Source organism: Protopterus annectens, chromosome 8.part0 (genome assembly GCF_019279795.1).
Source record: "Protopterus annectens isolate FY-2018-M chromosome 8.part0, PAN1.0, whole genome shotgun sequence".
Taxonomy (NCBI): Eukaryota; Metazoa; Chordata; order Ceratodontiformes; family Protopteridae; genus Protopterus; species Protopterus annectens.
Window position 1 is genome coordinate 948,000,273 of NC_056741.1, and position 26,540 is coordinate 948,026,812.

The following is a 26,540-nucleotide window of genomic DNA, read 5'->3' on the forward strand; positions in this document are numbered from 1 at the left end:
AGCATGCACCCATTCAAATGTTATAAAATCACAAGGGATCAGGATGACCAGATTATCCAAGGAACTAACTGACTTTATAAAGAACATGATCAACTTGGAGAAGGATTTTCTTGAGCGTGGTTATTCTTTGGTGTTAATAAAAAAGACCCTTGACCCTATTTTTGAATTGAAACTGAACAAGCTGGACTTCTCTAACCACAACAACAAAGACAACAGAAACAAAGCAAGAACTCATCAACATTTTGACATGTTGATGACCTTAAACTACTCCACTGACTGTAATGACATCATCAGATGCATCAAAGATAACGGGATCATTCTCACCAGCAACATCAACCTTAAGAACATCATCCCCAAGGAACCTTCTTTCAGTATTAGAGGAGCTAGGAACCTAAGAGACTACTTGGAACAGGCTGCTAAGTCAACAAAACCCACGCCAGATCTTCCACATAGCACCTATAGATGTGGACCTCCCGATTGCTGTTACTGTAAACTCATGAGCAGGAAACCAAGCTTTCGATACCCTAACTCAAAAAAGAAATTCCGCAGCAACCACTAAAGCAACTGTAACACTAAATATGTAATTTACACAGAACAATGTGCAAAATGCAATGCCTTTTCTATTGGGAAGACAATTAACAAACTGAAAATGTGCATCACAAGACACCTCACTGATATAAAGCAAAAAAGGCCAAAGAAATGCCCTCGCTAAACACTATTCTGCACTCTGGGATATGACTTTTTCTACTTCCATATTTTGGAACAACTTGAAGACATCAAATTCCATGGAAACTACAATGATCACATGGAAAAGAAAGTACTCATTTGGAAAACTAAGGCTTGAAGCGACTAAACCCCCTGCCCTGAACACTACCATCTCTATCAACAGTGTCCTCAGCCTTAGAAAGTTATTCCACCATGCCTACTACTGACCTAGGACTATCACTACACCAAAAAGACACTAAAGAACTTAGATGTTTAAATTTTGGCTCTTATACTAGCTTTTATCTTTTTTCATTGTTTTGGAAAGGTCATATTGCTATTATTTTTAATTTGTGTTTAGCCATCTTCATAATTAATAACCTTATATTGTTTTTTTGTGTTTTCTGTTTTTTTTGCATTTAGCCAACTTTGGGTCAGTTCATCGCAGAACTGGAATATTTGAGTTTAGGTTTATATACATATATATATATATATATATATATATATATATATATATATATATATATATATATATATATATATATATTTTTCCCCCTTGAGTTTTAAAATAGTTTTAGATTAATTTTCAAATACATTAGCAAGCAGGTCTGACAAAGCTCATGTGAAATCTCTATACCAAGATCAACTGCTCCTGGCCTTCTACTCCCCTAGCTCTCATGTGCTTGAGAGTAGTTCCTGTTATAGGTCATCCATTTATGTCTTTTAGTAAGAGTATTATTCTGGTATTGGGATTCTTTTGTTAATACGCTCATGGTTCTTGACACAGCCTTGTTACATTCTTACTGTTTTATTATTTCTCCATTACTGGCTACCCCTGGTTTGTTATGCACCTTAATTTTGCATTTCATATTTGGATTGCTAGTCCCTACCAGTCCTTACACTTCACCCTTCAGCTCTTTCACTTCATGGCTGTGTCAGGACTCAGCTAGATAATTAATTCTTATGGAATATATGTTTCAATAATCAAGGGTCTCTTACACTAAATTAAACAAAATAAATACTTGCTTTAGCCCACAAAAACTCATTTAGATTTTGTCTCTCCCACCCCCCTCACAAGCCCACCATTCACATGTCATTCTTAGCATTTTATTCATACAATAACAAATACTCATTTTTTCAAAGTTTTTGTTTAGAATTACTATTTTTATTTAACTAATTACAAGGATTATAATCAACAAACACGGGATTCTGTATGTACAGTTGGTTCATGGCTTATTTTTCTTATTTTTCTTATTCAGCATAAATGAACGGTAACTCGAGATCTAATTACCAATCCCGCCCACTCCCACTCTGTTGGTTTCACAGTGTTAGTGACTTTACAACTGATGAATAATAATTATCTGTTGTATGTGTTTATAATACCTACCTTGCTCTACTCTGAACCAAAATAAAGATACTGAAAAAACAAGAAGACTGGTGTTTTTCTTCAAGGTATTTTTCAAGCTACCTTCAATGGAATTTTTGGCAATATTCATTAAAGCTTTTACGTGGATTGTCTTTAATGTGAAATATCTCTGGTACTACTAGGTGTATATTTTGCAGTTTAATCTTCTCAAAGTATTGTTATTGTGTTTTTTCCTATTAACTGAACTCGCAACTGGGTCTATAGTTTTTCAGTTGCTACTTCTATTTTCTGCCGAGTGGGTTCTGCCCTTGGATCTTCTGAAAAACATGATGGCTCCTTCAGCTTTACCACCAGCTTGGTGCTAGGCTAAACAACAAACTGAGTAGATCATATTAGATGAACATTTTATCCATCATCACATGAACATGACACAAAGGGAATCCTACAGCAGAGTTTGAAGCCTTGCACACTATAGGAGCACTGATCGCTTATTGAACCAAGGTAACATGTTTGTATTATCCATCAGCAGACTCAGGTCAGTATGCAGAAACCATAATATAACCTGTTCATCTATCAGCCTAATAGATACACACATGTAAAGAGGGGTGGGAGTGAAAGAGTGCATACAAGGGGAGATGGACATGCACATACCCATGTTTGTGTATTGTAACATTCATGGACATGTTTCTGGTCTGTTCTCATTATTAAGCTGATATGCTCTGCAGAATTAAATGACTGACATAGGAGTACAGAAGATTAGGAGAGGGACAACACAGAACAAGGTTGGATAAATGTGTCATAGTTGTAGGGATGAATGTCAATGTAAATATTTTTTTGACCATTATCCAATTTATCTCTATGGGAACTCATAACTGTGGCAAATGTTAAGATGTCGGTCATTAAATGTATCATAGACATATAATCTCACACTAAGAAATAAATGTGAGGAGTGCCTGGAATCGAACCCTTGATGCTATGGGTAAAAGAAAATTTCAGTCAAGTGATTTATCTTAACACTTCACATAAGAAATAACACCCTGCTTCCTCCATCAGTTACAGAACTGTCAGACTAACTGTTTCAATGTACTTTTACTCTGTATTCTTATAACGCAGCATGTTTAAGCACCTTTGTGTGGAAATAACTGGACTAATGCTGCTGAGGCAAAAACTCACCAGTTTTTGCCATAGGACATGAACAGCCATTCACTGTCAATTGTTACTGGTACATTTTGCTAAATTCCACACAAATGCACAGGACATAAGGTGAAGGCTTTTTTATTGGACATTTCTGGCTATGTGAGTTGTGATTCAATTTTTTGACTAGATTAAATGTGTGAAAATGGGGTTGATAGGAAAGTGGTGAAATGGAGGGGGGCAAGCAGAGGGAAGAATTAAGGGGAAGCAATAAAGGCATTTGCAGGCAGGAATTAGGAAAGAACCATAGATATCCACTTCTTCAACACAGTAATGTATACATGTAGACAAAATTTGATGAATTTGGACTGACACCACAACACAGATGGGTGACAGCAATGCAGTGAAGTTGTATGGCTAATTGGACCAAATCAAGTGTGTCAAGACACATATATGTGAAGTGGACAGCTATGTATGGGTATATGGGACACATTTTTTTGTGGGACAGGTGACCAATTTTTTTTTTGCATTTGAAAAAGAGAGGAACGTTGGGAAGTTGCATAGGAATGTAAGGGTCAGGTAGGCAGGTAGGGTACGTGAGGAAGCAGATGCAGACAAACAGGATAAACAAGACAGACACAAGGATGATGATGGAAAGAAAAGTTTGGGGGGTACCATGCTTGGGGATAGGTAGGGGATATCTTAGGTACATGTCTGTCAAGCATGGGAGCAGTGAGAATCTAGTCCTCAACCTCAGAACTGTCATCACTGTCCCTTTCCTCAGTTCCCTCAGTTCCCTGTGAGACTACTTGACATGAGAGTTTTTTTTTCTCTTTTAATGAGCAGCCTTTCCATGCAGCTGATGCAAGCACCATGGCCAGTCTGTATTGCTTGAGCTGTATATCATCCCTGGCAGTTTCTGGTGGGTGACATAATCACTGACTCCACCTATATGCCTGGAGGGGACCACTGCACCAGCAGCTGGGGCAATGCTTCCTGATGTAGATGGGACAGGTAGTGCAGCGGCTGTGGAGGCAGTACTGCTAGGTTGGGTCCCAGAGGTGCTGGTGTTGGTGTGGCAGCTGGTGGAGGGGTGGCAGGCCAAGCCACAGTGGCTGGCCCATCTATCTGTGGTGGAATGCATTTTATTTATTGGCAGAAAGGTATGACATTAGAATGGTGTGTTTCCAGATGACCCAGAAAAAAATAGTGAGAGAAGAGAGAGAGTGAGACAAAAGAGAAAATAGAATATTAGATGCATGAAATGTCATCTTTATGGTTTGCTACTATAAATATGCTTTTCTTATTATAGTAGCTATAGAGCTTTCATAGTCTGAAAAATGATTGTGAATTATTACATGTTATCCTTGGTATAGAGATAAGAGGTTCTCCGGTTCGATCCTCGGCTGGGGTGCCTTCTGTGCGGAGTCTGCATGTCCTCCCTCCCACATCCCAAAGACATGCTGCAAGTGGATTGGACACTCTAAAATTGGCCCTAGGTGTGCGTGTGAGTGTGCCTTCTGTGGAAGGTTGGGCGCTGGGCTGGCAACTCAACACCGTAAAACTCCACTGCCATTCAATGTGCGGACAAGGTGATCCGCTGTGGCGACCCCTAACCGGGAAGAAGCCGAAAGAAGAAGAAGATCCTTGGTATAGAGATATATTCCATATATGCTTCAAAAGATACTACAGATAAAATTAACAAAATGACATTTAAGCCAATATTGCTGCATTTCAAATGTAAAAATGATACTTGTTGAATGTGAATCAATAGGTTATTTGTGGGAATTAAACACACATCATCTGAATATACTATTACACTTCCCTAATACAATTACCAAGAGCTACAGAACAATCATGAACACTTGCTGTTACAGTTAAGATATACATGCTGAACTTGATACTGATCTATGGAATCACAATATATTTATTACAATCAGGGTCAGTTGTGCTGCAGACATACATCTTGCCTCTCTGAGTCGCTCCAACCTCTCACCATGTGTCTCCTTGTTCACCAATATTTCCTCCGCAGATGTAAAATAGAGAATGAGAGAAAAAGCGACATGAAAGCATTATGCATACCAGTTTTGGCTCTGTACAGCATTTCATATTATTTCAAGTTGCTTGATCTGTATACTTACACAACTGGAAGAGGGTGTCAGTAGTTTGACAGTCATCCAGCCATGAGTTGTGCTTCCTTGCACCTCTTCACATCACTCTAGTGGTGCCCACACTGCTCCCCACTGTGTGGTAAGCCAGTCACACTAGAGACCCCCTTGGCTAGGCTTTTCCAAGCCTCAGCTTTGTAATGAGACTCGGTATAGTCTCCCTACAGCTGTAGCTCTTCACGAGGAGTGCAACAAATATTTTTGACTCCTCCAAACCACACCTCTGTGGCCTGAATTTGGCACCATCTTTCCCATCTCCTGCCCTGTCTGTAAATGTCCTCCAGCAACAGTTGCATTGGTTTTCTGTCAATTTGTGATATCACATTTTATGACCAGCGTGCAAATATGCACAGCCATGCCAACCACATTTGAGCAACGTTAAGCAAAATGAAACATTTCCAAACAAGGAGGAAGGGATTTTATTAAACACCAATGATGATGTCAGAGTTGGCATTGATTTATGTTAAGTGCTGCAATAACTGGTCACACTTTGTCCAGTGGTCATCTCTGAAATGGTAAATGACTTGTCTGTTAAGCCATGACTTTGGAGGGATCAGTGGGATGACTTGCTACATATTTTGTGGTGACTTATGCACTGTTAAAAATAATTTGTACAATGTGGGATTCAAACCTATGTAAGACAGAATACATACATTTCCACATAGGTGCTTATACCTTATTGCCACAGAAGAAGTGTTTACTAGCTATGGTCATTATAGATACATAGTTTAAAGAGTGAAGAGAGACGAAACACAAACTGCAATACACATGAAATAGCCACGGGAATGGCTCCAACCTGAAACTGGTGATGAAATGTTTAATGGATAAACAGCAAACACGACAGCACAGCACAGCCACAATAGATCACAACAAATAAGGCAGTAAATCTGGTGCAGTATTAAACACTTTTCATCTGTTGAATAAACAGATTTCTTCAGATACTAGTACTACAAACATTATGAAACATTGTAAAACATTGTTAAACATTATAAGAGTTGTGTGAACACTGTCTTACATCTATTTAAGTTAACCCAATTGAGTTATACATATTTTTTTAAAAACAAACTCGAAAAATATGTATTTATATGTCCGTATTAAAAAGATATATATTTTTATTTTTATTCTTTGCTTATAATAAAAATAAAAATATATATCTTTTTAATTTATATATTAGAGCATATATTAATGCCATTGGGTGTAGATTTTAGTTATTATTATTATTCACTACATACTACACAAGAATTTATCAAACAATAGAGATTTTATTTATTATTTTTTGTATTTTTAAAGAAAAGTAATGTATAGAATGTGCAATAAGTTAAAGTAGTATAGCAGGGATTATAGACATTCTCGATTTTTCGAGTTTGTTTTTAAAAAATATGTATAACTCAACTGGGTTAACTTAAATAGATGTAAGACAGTGTTCACACAACTCTTATAATGTTTAACAATGTTTTACAATGTTTCATAATGTTTTTAAGGTTTCTAACACTTATTATATACAGTTTTTTACATTTATATAAAGCGGAGGGCTTACACAAGCCTATACAGGGTTAAATTTAAACGGAACTTTGAACATGTGATTCAAGGAACCACATTTAAAGTAACGCGCAAATGGTGTACTAGTATCTGAAGAAGTCTATTTATTCAACTGACGAAAATCGCTTAATACTGCACCAAATTTACTGCCTTATTTGTTGTGATCTATTGTGACTGTGCTGTGCTGTCATGTTTGCTGTTTATCCATTAAACATTTCATCACCGGTTTCACGTTGGAGCCGTTCCTGTGGCTATTTTGTTTGTATAGTTTAAAGAGTGACTGGTGCTATACTTCAAAAGAGCCTGTATGTGTGTGACATTAAAAGGTCCTGCCTTATGCATTCTCAAGTGTGAGGTAAGACTAATGTTTGACAATATAAAGGAAATGGACGGACTTGCATGACTTTAGTAATAGAGTTTAGAGTTATGATATATACCTCACAATACATTATGTTTTACAGTTATACTTGGGTTATAGGAAGGGTGTAGATGATTGTCAGTAAACTGTTGTGTCCATCAGAGATATGCAACTGCATTTTTATTGCATAAACATCATTGTCATGCTGATCCAGTTACACACATAATGCATGATACCTACAAAAGTAAAATGTATGCAAACAGTAATGATACCTTTCTGTCAATAAACCTGTTACACATAGCTATTGGTAATTAGTATTACCTTTATAATCAAAGTTTTGTATAAAACTACAGTGGGACACCCTTCCTAAGGAATGGAGTGTGCTGGATTTGAACTCTAGGTCACCTGAGTTCTGACCATAAATTCACTGCTCTTACACCTGGTGCTGCATGGAAAGCTAGATAACAGCTTTATATTCCATGCTCAGTACTGTTCAGAATGCTGACAGCCATGCATCGCTACTGAGCCTGTTTGTGTGAAGTAAGGAGAACCAAATTAAAATTTTCACTTTTTTCTTTAAGCAGTGAACCATGTTTGTGCATAGATAGGCAACTCACAAATGTGAAACGGAATAGCAATCATATATTACTTGTATAAATACACATTATGACCTTTCCTCAGTAAAAATAACTACTGTGGGACTCCAACCCCACTTTACCTACATTCATAGGTTCATAGGTTCATAGGTTTATACTAGACTATCTGCCCTAAGGCATTTATAAGCCTAGCCCAAAGTTTTTATATGAAAAAATACTGTGCCCATTAGTTTGTTGTGCCTCTGTCCAGCAGTGACACAGAGATGATTCCCGGGGTAAATCTACAATCTCCCATCCACAGATCAAGATTTCTCTTGAACAGAGCCAGCGAGGTGCTCTGACTCACATGGACCGGGATTTTATTCCACAGCATAGGGAGTCTCTGAGTGATAAATCTATCCCTCCAGCACGTCCTATTTATATCCGTGCTAAGGTTTAAGTCGCTTGCTCTAGTGGTTTTGGTGGATTTGGATTTTTTGAGGTGGAGCATGTCCATTAATTCCGGGTTGGACATGGCCTTGTATGTCCGGCACATGTCACCTCTGAGCAGACGGTATGCGACTGAATAGAGCTGGAGTTTCTTCAATCTGGCAGCATATGACAGATTTTGGAGTCCCTTTATCCTTTTGGTGAGGAACTTTTGGGGTCTCTCCAATTGCTGCAGATGTCGGGTGAGATACATCCCGAATGGGGCATTGTACTCGATCATTGGTCTGATAAGTGAAAAGTACAGAGGAACAATAACCTCACTAGATCTGGATGTGAATCCCTTCATGATCAGGTGGGCAATGTAGAAGGTCTTTCTAACCACTTTAGCAATGTGAGTGTCAAAAGAAAGGCCACTGTCAACCTGGGTCCCCAGGTCCCTGATAACCTCTTCTGTGCTTAGTGGATTGCCACCTATATGGTAGCTTGGGGTTACCTTGTTTTTCCCGAAGGGTATGACTATACATTTTTTGGCGTTTAACTTCAGGCCATGGCTCTGGCACCAGCTATCTGTTTCCGTGAGTCCCTTCTGAAGGATATCCATGTCCGATACACTTTCCACTATGGCGCCCAGTTTGCAGTCGTCTGCAAACTTTGTCAGCCAAAGTCCTCCCATGTTGGCCTGTACTTCTGACAAGTAGATGTCGAACAATAGGGGGCCAAGGACCGAGCCCTGTGGGACACCACTTGTGACTGGCTTGGAGTCTGACATAGCGCCAGCAACTCTAACCCTGTGGGTTCTGTCCTTAAGCCAGTTTGCAACCCATCTTGTGACATATGGGTTTATATTTAAGCTGGTAAGTTTTTCTACAATACACGAGTGGGGTATTGTGGCCTTTGCAAGTCAAGGTAGGCTGTATGGACTGCCTTTCCCTCAACAATGGCCTTGGTGACTGTTTCAAGAAGTCGACCAAGTTCAAAAGGCATGATCTGCCCTTGACGAAGCCAAACTGGGTCAGGTCCAATGTCTTCAAGTCCCCTATATCTTTGTTTATGAGCTCCATTATGATCCTCTCCATAGCTTTGCAGACTAGACTTGTTAAGCTTATGGGAGTGGGACCACAGTTGCCGTACGCCACTCCTTGGGCACGTATCCTGTGGTAAGGCTGAGATTAAACAGCTGCCTTATGTGCGGGTTTAATTCCTCATTTAGCTCATGTAGCACACAGCCAGGGACACCATCCAGTCCCATTGATGCTGTGTTTTTAGCTTTAGAGAGAGCAGCTTTCACCTGCGCATTTGAGATGTCTGGGAGGCTACACTCCGCTGGGATAGTTATCTCTCCTTTAGGTGAAGTTTGCACTGAACCTGTCTGCCAGTATGTTGGCAATGTCTATGGGTTCAGTGATTTTTGTATCATTTTGGACTAATTCTGAGCATATCTGGGAGTTTCCACCCAGGTTCCTAACATAGCTGAAAAAGGCCTTATGATTGTCTTTTGAATCTATGGCAATTGTTCTCTCAAAATTGGCCTTAGTTGATTTTATGAGTGCTCGTATTTTTTTACTAATAATGATCAGTGACTTCCCTTTTATGGATTTTGTTCTATCGTGTAATAGCTTTCTCCTCTTATTGTAAAGTTTGTTAATGGCTGGGGTCCACCAGACTGGAAGTTTGCCCTTTGTGGAAAGAGTCTTGGTTTTATTTGGGATTGCCTGATCCATGCAGTCCTGGAGGTGTTCATAGAAGGCATTTGTAAGGGCTTCGGTTGTGGTTTCCACTGGCTCAGGGGCCTTGAAGGATACCACACCAGTCTTGAGTAGTGTGAAGTTTGCTTTAGAGAAGTTCTTCACTGTGGTCTTTTTTGTTTGGGGTGGGGGCGGGATGTGGATTTCCAGTGAGATTAGTTTATGATCAGATCTCACCAATGAGGGATATACTTCCGGTGTGGAGCATTTTGTCCCCATGTTTGTGATAATGAGATCTAGTATATTTTCTCCTCTCGTGGGAACAGTGACTAGCTGTTCCATGGCGTTTGAATTTATGAACTCCAGGATCCGTTGGGCTAGAAAGTTAGGTTAAGCCATCAGACCACTCTGGATTTCAACCATCAGACTATTGGATGAACACAACATGGTTATAGCAAGTTATCTCTCTCTTTGCCATATACACAGCTTTGCAATACCAGCCAAATCATGTACATACAAGGAATTCACATTTCATACCCAGTATTAAATAGTTCATACATTTGAACATTCTCAGTTGATTGTAAATGTGTAAATAACATATTTCGTGTAATGAGTGATCACACAATATTTATGAATATGTTTGCAAAACTGCAGCTCTGCCTTCTGTTTGTATTCTGGAAATCATTCCCTTATCTCTGCTTTCTATCACACATGTAATCTCTAGAGTATATTCTCTCATATTTCTTTCAAGGTGTGATACAAATACAAAGGCAGGAAACTTTGCTGTTATGCCAAGGAAATACACATGTGAGGTATTTTGTTTAAAAGCTTATTGCAGTTAGTTCCACACCATGCAAGTGTATTCTCACTTACATACCCAATTCAGTGAAGGGTGTCTGTGCATTACTATGCTTTGCTTCAGCCTGAGTAATCATTCACAGTTGGAAGCCATTATCACCTAACAATGATGTAGGGGCTACACTATGTTTACATCTGAAACATGAAGTCAAAAGTTTGGTATTCAGCAATTCTAAGGAGCTCACACCTCTTTTGCATCTTTAGAGTGGTCAGAGGGCTGAATCTACACTGAAAGGTAACTGTGTAGCTAGGAAACTTGAAGAGGAGGATACTGTTTTCAATCATGCGTATTGCTTCACTTGTGAGAGTGTAAGATAAAACACTTTTTTGACTGCTTTTTTTATAGTCGGTTTTTCAGTTGCACAGGTCAAGTTATTTGGTAAACTACATAAGTATATATTACAGATGTCAGTCATGTCAGAAATTGATGGCATTGCTAGACAACTCACACACATTTACAAGTACTAGTTAGGCAGCTATCTGCCATTTATTCAAGTTCTTACACATTTATTTTTATATTACAGATTCAGCACTTACCTTGATAGTCCTGAAGTTACAACTTTTGTCATTTAGGGCTGACTCTGTCTGATGCTAGCAGTACACAGCCATTACATGAGGTAGTAAAGTGTGTGAGACTTGTCTGGCATCAATTTTACTGTATGTATGTGCATAGGATGACAGGTGTACCCCCAAACTGGTGAACATGTGTGGTACCCATTGCCTCTTGTCCAGGGTGAGGGCATATTGTGCACATTTATGTTTACCTATCCCCGCAGCAGCTGGGGGTTCTCTCCTGACTCCTCACCTGCACGTGGATGTGATTACTGTGCCATTGGTGGTGAAACATTTGCTCCTAGCCCTTTGAGTTTCTGCTGCAGCTGTTTTTGCAGGATGATATTGTGTAGGACAGCACAGACTGTGATAATTTTGGCACAAGCCCTGCAGAGCCCCCCCTCACCAGTATATCTAGGCACTGAAACTGTGACTTCAACAACACAAGCACATGCTCTATGATCATTCTTGTTTGAACATGTGCCTTATTGTAGTATTCCTCTGTGGGTGGGTGTGCATTTCTGATGAGCATCATCAGCCATGGTTTGAGTACAACCCTGCATCCCCCATTAAATGGCCTTGTGGGACATCACCCCTGGAACACCTGTGGTACAGCTTTGTGGTGTGCCAGATATGGGAGGTGTGGTAACTGCTGGGGTTGCCTGCACATGCATCCAGAATGATTCCCCTAACATTACACACAACCTGGCACTTAATGGAGTAGAACCCCTTTCTGCTGATGTTCCCCAGGTGGTGCTTGTGCTATCTTGTGCGCATCGTGGCGTGATGGGCACATGGTTTTAGCAAACTTTGTACAGTATATTGAAGCCTGCCCTTTGATTATTTTATCACTGTGCTCTGTACTTATTTATGTATTCTCAGTTGTTTCCTTGTATGGCTTTTTGTATTTTCTTTATTTGTTTCTTTTGTTATTTCTCTATCTTTTTCAGGTTTGTCACACTTGACTTGTTTATTTTCATCCATTGTTTTTTTAAGTTTTTATGTCATCCTCCTCACTTCTACTTTTTTGTAATGTTGCAGTATGCTTTTTTCCATTTTTCATTTCCCGTTCTTCAGCTAATTTCTTTTTCAAAACCTGTGCTTTTCTTTGTTGTTTGCTGCTATTTTTTCCACATTTGTTTTTTTCTGTTCTTTCTTGTTGGTTATGCTCCTTTTAATTTCTTTATTATTTTGAGATTCTTTGATAATATGTGATTGTTCAGTTGTTTGTTTTAACTCTGGGATTTGTAATTGTGAGTGGCTGACTACAAAGATTATACACACAGTATTGTAATTATTTAGTGTTGCTACCAGTGCATTGACATACTTTTGTAGGAATGCTGCTGCTTCTGAGGAAGGAGTTTATGTCTTCACATATCTTCTGTTTATATGCATTAAATCCAAGACTGCTGTATCTTAGAGTTCAGGGTAAACTCTGAAATATTGCAGTCTTGGAGTTTGTATGTATTCATGGCTTTGCACTTTTAGTGTTGGTATTTCCAGCAACAGAAATGAGGTTCTCCAAATTCCAACAGAAACTCATAGTGCTTAACTAGTCTTTATTGTTCTGTATGATTTTGGTGTTGTGTGGTTGTTTTTTTTTTAGTTACTGTTTTGTGTAAGTGCTGGTATTGGTTGTTGTTGTCATGGACATTGTTTTATGTAGTTGCATCTTAAATTGTTATGGCTTTTTAGTACTGTAGATTGATTGATGTTAATTTTGTGGTTTTTTTTTTGTGTTTTGTTTAAGTGCAAGTACATGTTTATGTGTTTGTGTAGTGCATTTTAATTGTTGTAGGTTTGGTAATCTCACTGTTTTTCCTCACTGAAATTATTGGGACTGTTTTATATTACTTTGTACTGATGCCTTTGGATTTTGTTTGGATGTTTCTGATGTTGATTGTACTGTCTTTCATAGTTTAATTGTGTTTTATGTTTAATTATTTTTCTCACACATATAATGTATTTTGGCATTGTTTTCTATGGAACTTGTTTTCCAGTAAAGTTAAAAGTTACTAAATAATTGCCATGGTTGTCACTATTGTTCTTGACTTCTACAATGTAATACAACAGCTAACAGCTCACAGCTCAAGGCTATAGCAGCATACTGGCTTCATACCCTGGAGTCATCAGTGCTACTATAGTCTTATTTTTCACAGCATTTACTTAGCCATTCTGGTTAAACAGAGGGTTGCTTGGAATGTCGTTCTGAATTTTATGTTTTTTTATAGATATATATATATATATAATATGTATATGTATATATATATATATATATATATATATATATATATATATATATATCTATATATATATATATATATATATATATATATATATATATATATATATATCTTAGGGTTGCCACCTTTCACTGTGGGCAAAACAGGACCAAGGCCACAAACCATTTTGTGGCATCACAGTCACATCAAGGGTAGGATGAACAATCTCTTTTCCTTGTTTGCGATGTTTTTCTGTCAAAAAAACACAGTAAATTTGTCACCACCAGAGTATGAGTAGTGTTTTCCTGACTAGCATACATTCAGTTTGATTTCCAGATAGTCCAGAAAAAAAAGGATAGGTGGCAACCCTAATATATATATATATATATATATATATATATATATATATATATATATATAGATATATATATATATATATATATATATATATATATATATATATATATATATATATATATATATTTATCAATACTTACAGGACTCTTGTTTAGTTCATTTTTCTGTTATGTTTAAAAACTTGCATTACAGTGAATAAGATGATAAGAAAGCCCCCTCCCCCCCGGTACAGCAATGTGTCCACACTGCACACAGTGTATAACTTACAGTAAAGCATCATCACAGTGCATTACAGTAGATAACACAGTGGTACTGCCCATGTCTTATAAGAATAACTAGTACAGTAACATAACTGATACAGTGGTTCCACAAGTAAAGCATCCTGACCAATTTGTACCTATCTAACATTGCAGTGATACATAATCAGTACTACTGGAAAACTGCATCATTGCAGTGATGCTATGACTTATAGTTCTTCATATTCTAATACATTATCAGTATTTATGGGATCAAATTAAAACTAGACACATCAAAGAGTCTTACCTTTCAGCAGCTGAAAAGTGTGTGCATTACTTACCATGGACAAAGACCTGTGTTCCTGTTCCATCTTTAGATACAGGTTTTTCATTAAACACAAATGACATCATGCAGTAATATATTCTGCTATCACTAAACCGTAGTCCATGGATTTTTACTGATTTGTCTGTTTGACTGTTAGGACTGATTCTTTCCACACGATCACCATACTCTTTAGTACGCTCTGGGTGTATAACCATTGGTTCCTGACCAGGGAGTTTGATGTACCAGTATAAAACTGGTCTATGTATTTCTTTACTCTTGTTTTGGACTACGTCACAGTTCAGAGTGATTGCATGTCCCTTTCTTCCAGCAATGAAGTTTGGGTATTGTGTAACCACAAGATTTTCACATAGCCACACTGAAATGGAATAATTAATTTATGTAAACAGGTTGCAAGAAATGCAGTCATCATTTTGAATGTTTCCAAAACAAATAGAAGAAAGCCATAAAATGTACACTCATAATATGTAAGTTTGTTAATACCAATAACTTATACTGTGGTATTGATGGTGTAAGCTGTTTTCTCTGAACTTGCAATTTTCAGAAATCTGGCTGAACTGACATTCCCTCTGCTAGTCTTTAATCTAGAAGAGTAGAGAAACAATATTTCAATTCACAGGTTGCAGCAATGTGCAGTTCTTTAGGACTACACTGCCATCAGTATCCAGCTGTGACTTTATGATCATTTGTATAAAAAACTGTGGTCCTCTATCTACAAGGATGAGAGTTGCTGCACCCAGACAGTCAACATTTACTGTATCAGCACAAAATATCTACATATATATCTGTCCCACTAAACCAGCACAAGTAGTCTAATAGTTGGCACCAGTGGAATGAGGTTTGAGCAAACATGAGTCTAACATGGGTTCTGCGTGGTGTGACATAATGGGCAATGAGTGTCAGTAGGACATGGGGTGACTGGGAAGCCTGGCACAGCAGATTATATAACAGTTAATATACTGGGGTGAAAATAGATCAGGGACAACCGCAACATACTTTTAACTGTGACTGGTCTGTAAGCTTTTATGGCTATGGTGTTATTGCCAGGACAATGCCTATTTTGGTACTAAGATTCAATTCTGAGTATTGGGGAAAACATTACAACTCACTTATCTGCTAAGTAGTGTTAGGACACAAATGACTGAACAGACTGCTTTTACTTTGCCCTGAAAACAGCAAGCCTTTCTTTTCTATTCTGCAGCGCTCCAGACATTTTTTGTACCCCACCATTGATATGTGCAAGTACTTAAGACAGATGCAAAAATCAGTTTCATCTTGGTTCAAACTAAGATCTTACATATTGCTTGACGATACCTAGGATCTGGAACATATTCATTGTATTAGGGTCTGTTGAATTTTGCAAAAATAACTGTTGTTTAGTTTGTCACTGCAGTTTTTAACTTGTGCACAAGCAATGTGCTTAAACTGTGACATGAGTTCTTGTATAACAGCATATGCACCACTTTATGCTGGTGCATTTTGATGCTCTTTGTATTTTTAAATGTGGTTTAGGGAGCATTTTTTGATGCCTACAAATGAAGCTTCTAAATATGAATATGCTTCTTCTGAAAGTCTTTATAAGCCTTACCAAGAGCTGTACATCCTATTGCCACTTTTAGGAAAGCGATTGTGTGCAGGTCAGGACTTTTTAAAGTATTGGATATTTTCATGTTAAAGGCCAAACCAAGTTGAACTGTATGTATACTAATGAAAAGTTATAATTAACCCTACTCTCAAATGTATCTTCCCATCATCTACAATGCTGTTTCCATCTGTTATAAACATAAACATCTGCCTGCCCTCCTTGTGAGAAAAACAGTTCCGATCCAGGGACCATTAGCATCAGAACTAGATGATAAAAAAGGCAAGGAAGGAAGACAGAAAGAAAAAAAACAGCTAAAATTGGACTCACATTCCTGCAAATACGTAGCATAGTTTCTAGAATGTGTAGGAGTACTTTATAATATTCTGCAATGATTAAGGGCAGTTGTGCGCAGAATATAAGGAGAAGAATAATAAAAATAATTCCAGTCATTATGTAGGAACAAAGATAACTGGGCCTTGATACCCCCACAGTACACACAAACACACTGAAGGTTTATATCCCACTATAGTTCTTGTTAGGAACCTAACAATGATTCACCCACCAGGTCTAGAAGCACGATTCAGGAATGCAACTGCTATGTGAGAAGTGTAGTATCTAAAGGAACTAGGTGTCATCCAGGTTGACAATGACTATAGTACCCTTTAAGGAACTATATTGACTAATGTCACAGTACCTGCACTGACAAACGCTATGCTTCTTCCACTTCAATTTCAGAATGTTGCTCTTGTATTATGACAGAGGGTAACAAATTACCAGTTTGTTCTTTTATAATATTAACTCCTATAGCAGATCAGAAGCTTGACAGACACTTATTATCTATTGACTTGCTATTCAGTTCTTTGCTTTTTATTACAAAATCATCTTCATACCAGTTTTTAAACATACCACCGTGCACCACAGGCATGTCAAGCTAGGGTCATGCCAATAAAATAATTTTCATATTACTTGATTTCTCTTTCCTTTAAATACAGTAAACATCTTGCACTGCCACTTTCCAAATAGGAATAATTCAGTGGCAAAACCCCATTCTTGTGTAGTGCAGTGTTGTGTATCTGCATTCATTGTCCCAGTCTCTGATATGTAGATAAGGGTGTAAACTTCATGTCTTGTACGTTGTATCTTATAAGATATGCTGTAAAAAGAATGGTATTCCAAATTAACTGCTGTCAATGATCACTTTGGATGGATGATAAGAATGGTCTAAATTTTACTGTGAGCATTTCATTCAGAAATACAATGACAGAATACCAAATTGCATCACAGATGAATACTAGTTATTATTTTGTTGTACTTGAAGCTCTGTGATTAAGCTCCAAAACTGGGAAAAGGATAAACCTGTTAAGTGATTCTCAAGGGTGAGACACGGGGCCAGACTCAATAACACCTATACTAAGTGTACACGGTATGTATTCAGGAACATCCCTACTACATGTTTTGTGCTTTCTGGTCAATCAGAAAGATTACACTAATTGTACATGCAGTCTGTGGTTTGTGGTAACCTTTATGAATCCCCGCAGTATTAAAAGCTGCAAGATAATCAGTAGGGAAACTAAAATTAGGAAGAAGAAAGTGTGAGTTCTGCTTGTTTTGCATGTTCACTCAGAACAGCGTATACTTAGTGTACACATAATGCAGGCATTAATGAATCCCAGGGATAATCCAAACAGTGCTTAGAGGTGCTTAAAACTTTCTAAAGATACCTAAGCACTGATAAGATGAGATCTGTTGCCAGAGACTAGCAGTGGACATTGCCAGCCTACTAATAACAGCAACAGAAGGTAAAAACAGCTTTTAAAGCTTTTTAAAAGGTGGGGGGGTCATAACGTATATTTAAGACTATTTTAACAAAATGTTTTTTCACATTAATGATGATATGTATGAAGAAACTACATGAAATTATATTCATGTGGCATACAGGAAAATAGATTTTTTCTTGCAAGACATGTTTGATCAAGGGCAAATAGATGGGGAAACACGGAATTTCCTTAAAGTGAAAGATCCTATAGTGCCAACCATTTCTGGCATTCTAAAGCTTCATAAAGATTTGAGGGATCCTCCTATGAGGCCAATTGTTAATGCCAGTACTTTTAAGGTACATGCCATGGCAAAATACTTGGATTTGAAGCTTAAAAATTGTTTAGCAAGATACCACCATCTCTGTGAGGACTCTGGGACTTTTTGGCAAAACTTAGGGGAGTTAACTATTCAAAAGCATTAGGTTTTGTAACAGTAGATGTTGTTAGTTTATTCAATGTTATTCCCCACCAACAGGGTCTTGAATGGTTTAGGGAATTTCTAGTGGATTTAAGAACATATTCTTTTAATGAAATTGAAGTTTTAGTTACATTGATGGAAATAATTTTAGACTACAACTTTGTTTATATTGAAGGACAGTATTTTAAGCAGAAGAGGCGTGTAGCAATGGGGGCGGCTTGCACCTCCCTGTTTGCTAATATAATTATGGTGCAGTGGGAAAAACAGTACATACTGAATAGCTCAAAAGTACAGGCATTAAATATCTAGGCCAGATTTTTGGATGTTATTTTTTTAGCAGGGAAAATGAATGACGGATATGTAACTGTCTTGGTAAACTATTTGAATTCCACTACCTCGTGTTTGAAATTTACTTATTCCTATAGCATTGAAAGTATTAGCTGCCTAGATGTTCTAATAGCCAAAGATCAAGTTGAGGAGAAGCTTACTACTAACATTTATAGGAAACCCCACTATTCAAATTCCCTCTTGCATTACACAAGTTGCCACCCTTGGCATGTTAAGAAAGGGGTGGTAAAGGGACAATTTATTCATCTGGCTAAAATGATTTCTGATGACAATATGTTTGAGAAAGAAAGTAACAAACCTCTTGACATGTTTCAGGCAAGAGGGTATCTGTTGCAATTGATTGTTAGTATTTGTAGTGAGGTTAGTGCTAAAAGGTTAGAAGGCACCACCCTATCTCTTTTTAGGGCTTCTACTACTCAGATTATAGAGGATGTTAATGACAGACATGCTATAGGTAACAATACTAAAAATTATGGTAAGGCATTTGTCACAACTTACACTGTGGACAGTGATGCAATTGGTAAGATACTATGTAAGAACTGGAAAATATTTTCTAATTATCGGAAAGATTTTGAGAAGTTTGGTGATAGACCATGTATAGTACATAGGACAGGGAAAAACTTGAAAAACCTGTTGAAAGGTAGTGAAAAACTGGCTTCAAATTCAGCCAAGAAGTGTGGACTCTGCAACCAATGCAAATTTATTTTTGAGGGTAACACACTAGTGGTAGGGACCTACAAGTTGGTTACTTCATTCCACTGCATTTATAATTCAATGGGTTTAGTACATAGGGCAAAGTGTGTTCAATGTTGTGTTTTTATGTGGGAAAAACCAAACGAAAATTTAAAGAGCATATTTATGAGCACAATCTAGATATAAGGAATAAGAATGTTAAAAATATGATAGACATGAGCATCCTGAGGCAATGTAGCAATAGTCTCATGTATACTGACAACCACTTACTTCTGAAACAAGCAAATACTTTATGTGAGAGATGTAGTTATACTTTCAAGTTGGAGACAAGGCTGTCACATAAGTATAAATTGAATGCCAAATAGGTTGTCAGCACACACTTTCCACAGTAAGTAAGGATATGACACATAAACCCACATTTATGGAGGTACTTACTAGTAACTTACCAAAAGATCAGAGGCTTTCCAAATGGAAACCACTTACACACATAAGAATGCAAAAAACAACTAAAGCACATAATAACACACACACACACACACACACACACACACACACACACACACACACACACACACACACACACACACACACACACACACCAATGTCTCAAGAAATAAGCCCATAGCGTGTAACACCACAAAACCTAATATATTGGTCATAGGTGACTCCATTATGAGACAAACTGATGTTCCCCTCACCAGGCTGGATAAGGACTGGATTACTGTTAGCTGCCTGTCAGGTGGCAGGATCCATCAAGTCACTCAAGCCACTCATCCACAAGAACCGGTATGACTCTGTCCTAGTCCATGTGGGGGTAAATGACTTGAGATGTACCTCCCTGAACCATAAAAAGAGAGATATAACTGAGTTCTCAGATTATGTGTCACAGGCAGGTATAAACCTAGTCTTAAGCAGCATTCTACCTTTTCCAAGGATGATGCCACAATACAAACAAAAAGTTATTGACTTTAGCAATTGGCTTAGGTTCTGGTGTCAGTCTAAGGGGAATCCGATATCTGTCAGCCTGGAAAGACATGGTTGACAGACCACATTGCTTTGCCAGAGATGGTCTGCACCTGTTTCCTCTAGGCTTTTGGATAATGGCAAAGGCATCAGCCACCCCTATTGCGCCTTTTTTATGTAATGCTAAAATAACCAACCTCCCAACATAACAAAATCTTCTCTAGATAGTCAAGGTACTACTGCTTAACTCTAGGAGTCTAAACAAGAAACTGCACTCCCTGGACGTACGCTTTAATTTGGAAGATGCTGACATCTGTGCAGTCACAAAGACATGCTTCAAAGTTGCAGAAAGCACCCCAGCCATGCAGGGCTACAATGCCTTCCATAAGTTTAGACTACAAACTGAGCATGAAAGAAGCAAAGGAGGAGGTGTATCCATCTTCATTAAGGATAAGTACACCTCAAGACTGATCAAACAGTGTGACTCTTTTAAGCTACTCCATGTCCAATTAGCTATAGGCAATGCCCTCTACCACATCATAGCTATGTATAGATCTCCCACCATGAAACAGGAAAAGTATACTAAGTGATGGTATAAGAAGTTTCAAAGCCCCTTGAACACATAACATGGACTCCTATGCAGAGGTGTTCACCAATGCCCATATAACTACTTAAGCAGTTGTATAGAATCAGCTGTACTTCACTGGATTAAAAACAGGTCTTGCAGAAAAAGCAAGCTACCCTGGTGGACTCCGAGTATAAACAGGCTATACAACAAGAGAAAGAAACTAACGTTCAAGAACAAAAGGGAACTAGCTCAGCAGAGGAAAAAATCCCTCTCTAGCTTAAACAAACTAATGAGAGATCTTGTCAAGTCCTCCAAAGCTAATTACAAAGAAAAATAACATCCCTAGCTAAAGATAATCACAAGGCATTCTTTAACTACGTCTGAAATCTAAAAGGAAATACCCAGCTATGCATTGAACTGGCTGTGAAGGGCACCACCCTTACTCAACCAGAAGTAATAGTCAACCTGATAGTTGACAGATTTGGAGAAAATCTCACCCGCCCATCCCCTCCAGTCATCCTCCAAAGTATACCTGCTACCATTCTGCAGCCTATTATCTCAAGACAACAGGTCATCTCTGCTCTCCAAGGCCAAAAATGTGGCAACAATGGGACCAGGCAACATCCCAGGTTGCCTTTTAAATGACTTAAAACATCACCTAGTAGACCCACTTGAATCTCTGTTTATCTATAGCCTAAGAACTGGTTATGTTCCAGCAGAATGGAGGATAGCAGCAGTAATCTCTCTGCACAAAAGGAGACCATCAAGTGACTCTGAGAATTATAGGCCCATAAGCTTGACTAGCCTCATCTGTAAGGAAATGGAAAGAATCATTATGGACCTTATTAACATAGGCAATCTCCAGACTTTTGACTCAACCCAGTTTGGATTTGTTAAAGGTAGATCATGCCTGTTAAACATAGCTGACTTCTTTGAGAAAGTCACCAAAGCCCTGCATGAGGGAAAATCAGAGCATGCTGCCTATCTTGACCTAGCCAAGACATTCGACACAACCCGCTGCTCAGGTATTATAGAGAAACTCTCCCAAGTGGGAATTAACCCCTACATTACCAGATGGGTAGCCAACTGGCTGACCGACAGACCACATACTGTCAAAGTGTGTGACTTTACCTCTAGCAAAAGACCAGGCACCAGTGGTGTACCACAGGGTTCTGTGCTGGGCCCCTTACTAAATACTAAATTTATTTTTCAGAAGTCCAGGCAAATTTGGATGGCCTGGGGCTGACCAAGTTCACTAACAATTGCAAATTGGGAGAAATCATTGACTCCCCAGTGATGTTAATGTACTGCAGACAGGGTGAATGCAGACAAATGATTGGTGCCAAAGACACAGATTAAAGCTAAATGCAAAAAAAATGCATTCTTATTCCCTTTGGGGAAATGTGACATCCCTGCTGATTGCATTATAGACAGCACCACCCTAAGAGTAGACCAAGTGGTACATGTATGGATACTCATTTTGATAGCAACCTGAACTTTGACACCACGTATCCACAGTAGTAAGAAAATCCTTCTGTGTGGTACATCTTATAAGTAAAGGCATTGCATCTAGATCTAAGGTTCTTATAATTCCATTATACTTGCCCCTCATTATACCAATAATTGAGTACAGGGCTCCTTTTGCATGTACCTCACTGATGGAAATGCTGCATATTCATAAATCAAATTGTAAGAGGGGCACTTGCTCCAGGGATCTCAACTTAGTCTCTGACATGAACAGGTCATGCTGAACAGACACATACATCGATCAGAGAATGTCAGTTCTCGGAACAAGCTTCCAATTCATGTGAAACAGAACCTCTCCCTGACCCTCTTCAAACACATCCTAGATCAAAGGACAGGTGACTTCAAATTCACTCCTGGGGTCGTGCCCATGCCCCTCCTGGACAGAGGAAGTCATTATTAACTGTTTATTTCTTTGTTTGAGTGAGGTCCCTATTTCTTCTTTGTTTCTGTTGTTAATCTCTTCTGAACCCAACCCTTTCTTATAACAGTCTGAACAATTTAACAAAGTATAAAAAGAAGAGAAAAAGCATTATTCAATTACAGAGTTAAAATAAATGACAAGCCCTCACTGAATATGTCTTACCAAATGACAGCACCATGAAGAAAACTAGGATCATGTATCTCATTGTTGTTGTCCTTTATGTCCCTTTCCTTCTCTGTATACTGTAGGTTATTTCAGTCACCTACAATTGAAACAGAACAGGTGTTTGTTCAGAAATAAAATACCACATCCATAATAGCACAGACAACAGCAAGCACAGTACATCAGCCTGTACATAGTATGCAAATGCAACTGATGAGCTAAGTAAACTAACAGCATAAACAGGCATCATAATTAAATAACCCTGACCATTATTTTAACTAGATATCGAGGCATCTTTCCAATAATTGCCATTTGCCATTAACTTAGTCTTTCATAAGCCTTCCGTGCAACAAACAACCTCCACAGTTTATAAACATCTTTTCCATCACTAATAACACTTGCAAAAGAATCAATTCCCTTAATGTTGGAGAGACTCTCTGTTTCCATTTCCCCTTTTTACATTTGTATGTACACACACACACACACACACACACACACACACACACACACACACACACACACACACACACACACACACACACACACACACAGAGTGGATATAAAAAGTGTACACACCTCTGTTAAAATGCTAGGTTTTTGTGTTATAAAAAATGAGACCACAATAAATCATTTCAAAATGTTTCCCACTTTATATGTGACATATATCCTATACAATTCAATTGAAAAACAAATAAATCTGTTAGGGGAAAAATATAAAAAATAAAAAATGTACAATAAGCTGGTTGCATAAGTGTGTACACCCTTAAACTAATAGTTTGTTGAAGCACCATTTGATATAATTACAGCATTCAGTCTTCTTGGGTTGGAGTCTATCAGCATGGCACATCTTGACTTGACAATATTTGCCCACTCTTCCTTGCAAAAGCTCTCCAAATCTGTCAGATTGCAAAGACATCTCTTGTGCACAGCCCTCTTCAGGTCATCTCACAGATTTTCTATTGTATTTAGGTCTGAGCTCTGGCTGGGCCATTCCAAAGATTTAATTTTCTTCTGGTGAAGCCATTCTTTTGTTGATTTGGATGTATGCTTGGAGGTCATTGTCATATTGAAAGGTGAAATTGCTCTTTATCGTCAGCTTTCTAGCAGATGCCTGAAGGTTTTGGGCCAAAAGTGACTGGTATTTAGAACTGTTCATAATTCCCTCCACCTTGAATAAAGCCGCAGTTCCAGCTGAAGAAAAGCGACCCCAAAGCATGATACTGCCACCACCTTGCTTCACATAAATAACCCAATATAGAATCTGTGCAGATGGAGGGGCAGTGGAACTAGGAGAGGCTTGGGCCTTTGTCCCCCAGTATTTAGCTTTGATAGATTGTTTGTACTAAGCAGGGGCTTAGGAGGTAGTGAGTGGTGGCCATCAGGTTTGGGTGAGACAGTTACAGTCAGAGACTGGGAGTTGGATCATAATTTTCCACTGGCAAGTTGTGGCTTTGAGTTCATTGGTATCATATGGGTCACTAACAATGCTGCTCAGAGTGAAGGGCTGGTACAATCTCACTTGGCAGACTAGGCTGATGAATGTTTTTTTTTACAGAGCTCTTACTGTTGTCCTTTCTTTTGGTAGATAGCTGAAGTGCAGAGCTTGTGGCAGAGATGGGCGGCCATTGTCTCACAGGCAGAAGAGCTATAGTTTGCATCAGTTGGTGGCCTGAGGGAGCTAGACTTGATAGGTGATGGATGCTGCTGTGGTGACTGTTCCTGTTGCTGGAGCGGTGTGTGATGAGTTCACAGGCAATGATACACTGTTAGGTGTGCATTTATGCATGGTGGTTAATTCTGAGTTAGAGGCAGCCTGAATCAAGTGGGTTACCTTTATCATTTTTTGGATTTCAGGATAGTTGTGGTAGGTGGAATTTTCTGGGGTAGGGAAGGGGGGTGCCCTTTCGTGGATCAAAGGGAAGACCAGGGAATGCATTTTCCCATTAATGTACAGGGATTGTGTCAGCTGTTTATGCAATTTCCTGATTCAGTAGTTGCAGTCGAATTAATAGATGGGTTTTCTGAGGGATTTTTTTTATAAAATCAAGAGTGGGATGGGAGGGGTCAATTTGTAGGAATCTGTGTTCCCTGCAGGGGAAGGAAGAGATTTTGGAAGGCTTGGTAGAGAAGGAATGGTGGGCGGGTAGGTTATTGGGTCTGTTTGATATGCCTCCTGTTAATAGCTTTAAGGTTTCTCTATTGGGGTTGGTTCCTAGAAGTCAGCAGGGAATTTTATTTGATTCACCCTTTGCATTATCCCGAGGAGAATTCTGTGTATGATTTTATTTTGGCAGATGATGCAAACATCAGTTATGACTCTTTGGATGATGCAGTGTAGGTCATTTTGGAGTTTACGGACCCATGGTTGGTGAAGGTAGATATTGAATATGTTTTTTGTTTATTATCCATTGGGAGGAAGAGTGGCCATTGTTGGGTATGGTGGTTGTGTTTATGTTTTACTTAGACAAAGCTATACCAATGGGATGCTCAGTAGCCTGTGCTACTTTCAGAGGTTTAGCACTGCTCTCCACTAGATTTAGCAGCAGTGGGTGGGCAGCCAGAAGGTGGTATGTTAGCTAGATGACTTCTTAAGAGTAGGTGAAGGGTTTGATGGAGCATTGGAAGGTATGCATGTGTGTTTGGGGATATGTGAGGAATTGGGTGTTCCACTGGCTAGGCAGAAGTTAGAAGGCTCAAGGAAGCCATTGTTTCCTGGGATTGCTAATGGATGTGTGCCATGGTTTGTTTTGTTTACTAGATGCGAAGGTAACATGTTTGAAAGAAAAGATTGTGTGGGTGAAATCCAAGGACAAGATGTGGATTAAGGATGTCATGGAGCTCTTCGGGCTCTTGAAGTCTGCATGTTGGTCAGTTAACCTGGGTCATTCCTTTTGTAGTTTTGTGGCCTTTTTGTTGAATGGGAGAAAAACAAATATCATTGATTGAGCTTTAATAAGTTGGTGCATGCTGTTTAACATTGGGGTTGCCCTTTTTGGAGTTGTTTAATGCTGTGGCTTTCGGCAAGCAGATTGGGTTGTTCAAGAGGATTTGCAATTGTTTGCAGATGTGGCAGGAAGTATTGGGATGGGGGCATATTTTGGGGGGAATGGTTTGTGGTGTCCTGGCTGGCAGTATGGATGGATGATTGGAGGAGGGGTGTTGACTGTCTGGAGTTAGTTCCAATTTGGATGGCATCGAAGGTCTAGCAGGAGAAGTTGCAGGGGGAAAGGGATCATTTTTATTCAGACAATATGTCAATGGTATGAGTCACTGGTTTTGCCGGATGAGGTGTGTCAGGTTGGCCTGGAATGATAAGATGCTTGGTACAGGAATCCTGTGCAGCTTTTAAAAGGAAGGTGTATGGTAGGGCTTTGCAAAATTTCGTTAAATTTGTGTTGTGGCTCACTGATGAGGAAGGAGTTTGTTGGGAAGATTGTTGCTGAAATATTTGGTTCAGACTTGGGAACAAGGTAAGGCAGTTCAGATGGTCAAG

General features: G+C 38.7%; 1 protein-coding gene across 2 annotated transcripts in view; it reads right to left on the bottom strand.

The window, feature by feature from the left end:
• Positions 1-26,540, bottom strand: part of LOC122809177 — a 519,088-nt gene that overhangs the window by 104,053 nt on the left and 388,495 nt on the right. For both annotated transcript variants that reach the window (XM_044080476.1, XM_044080477.1), the window contains 2 exons: positions 23,048-23,147; positions 14,544-14,903 (listed from right to left, as the gene is read on the bottom strand). In XM_044080476.1, the coding sequence (XP_043936411.1) occupies positions 14,544-14,903; positions 23,048-23,090 (403 nt within the window). In that variant the 5' untranslated portion in view covers positions 23,091-23,147. The remainder of the gene's footprint in view (positions 1-14,543; positions 14,904-23,047; positions 23,148-26,540) is intronic.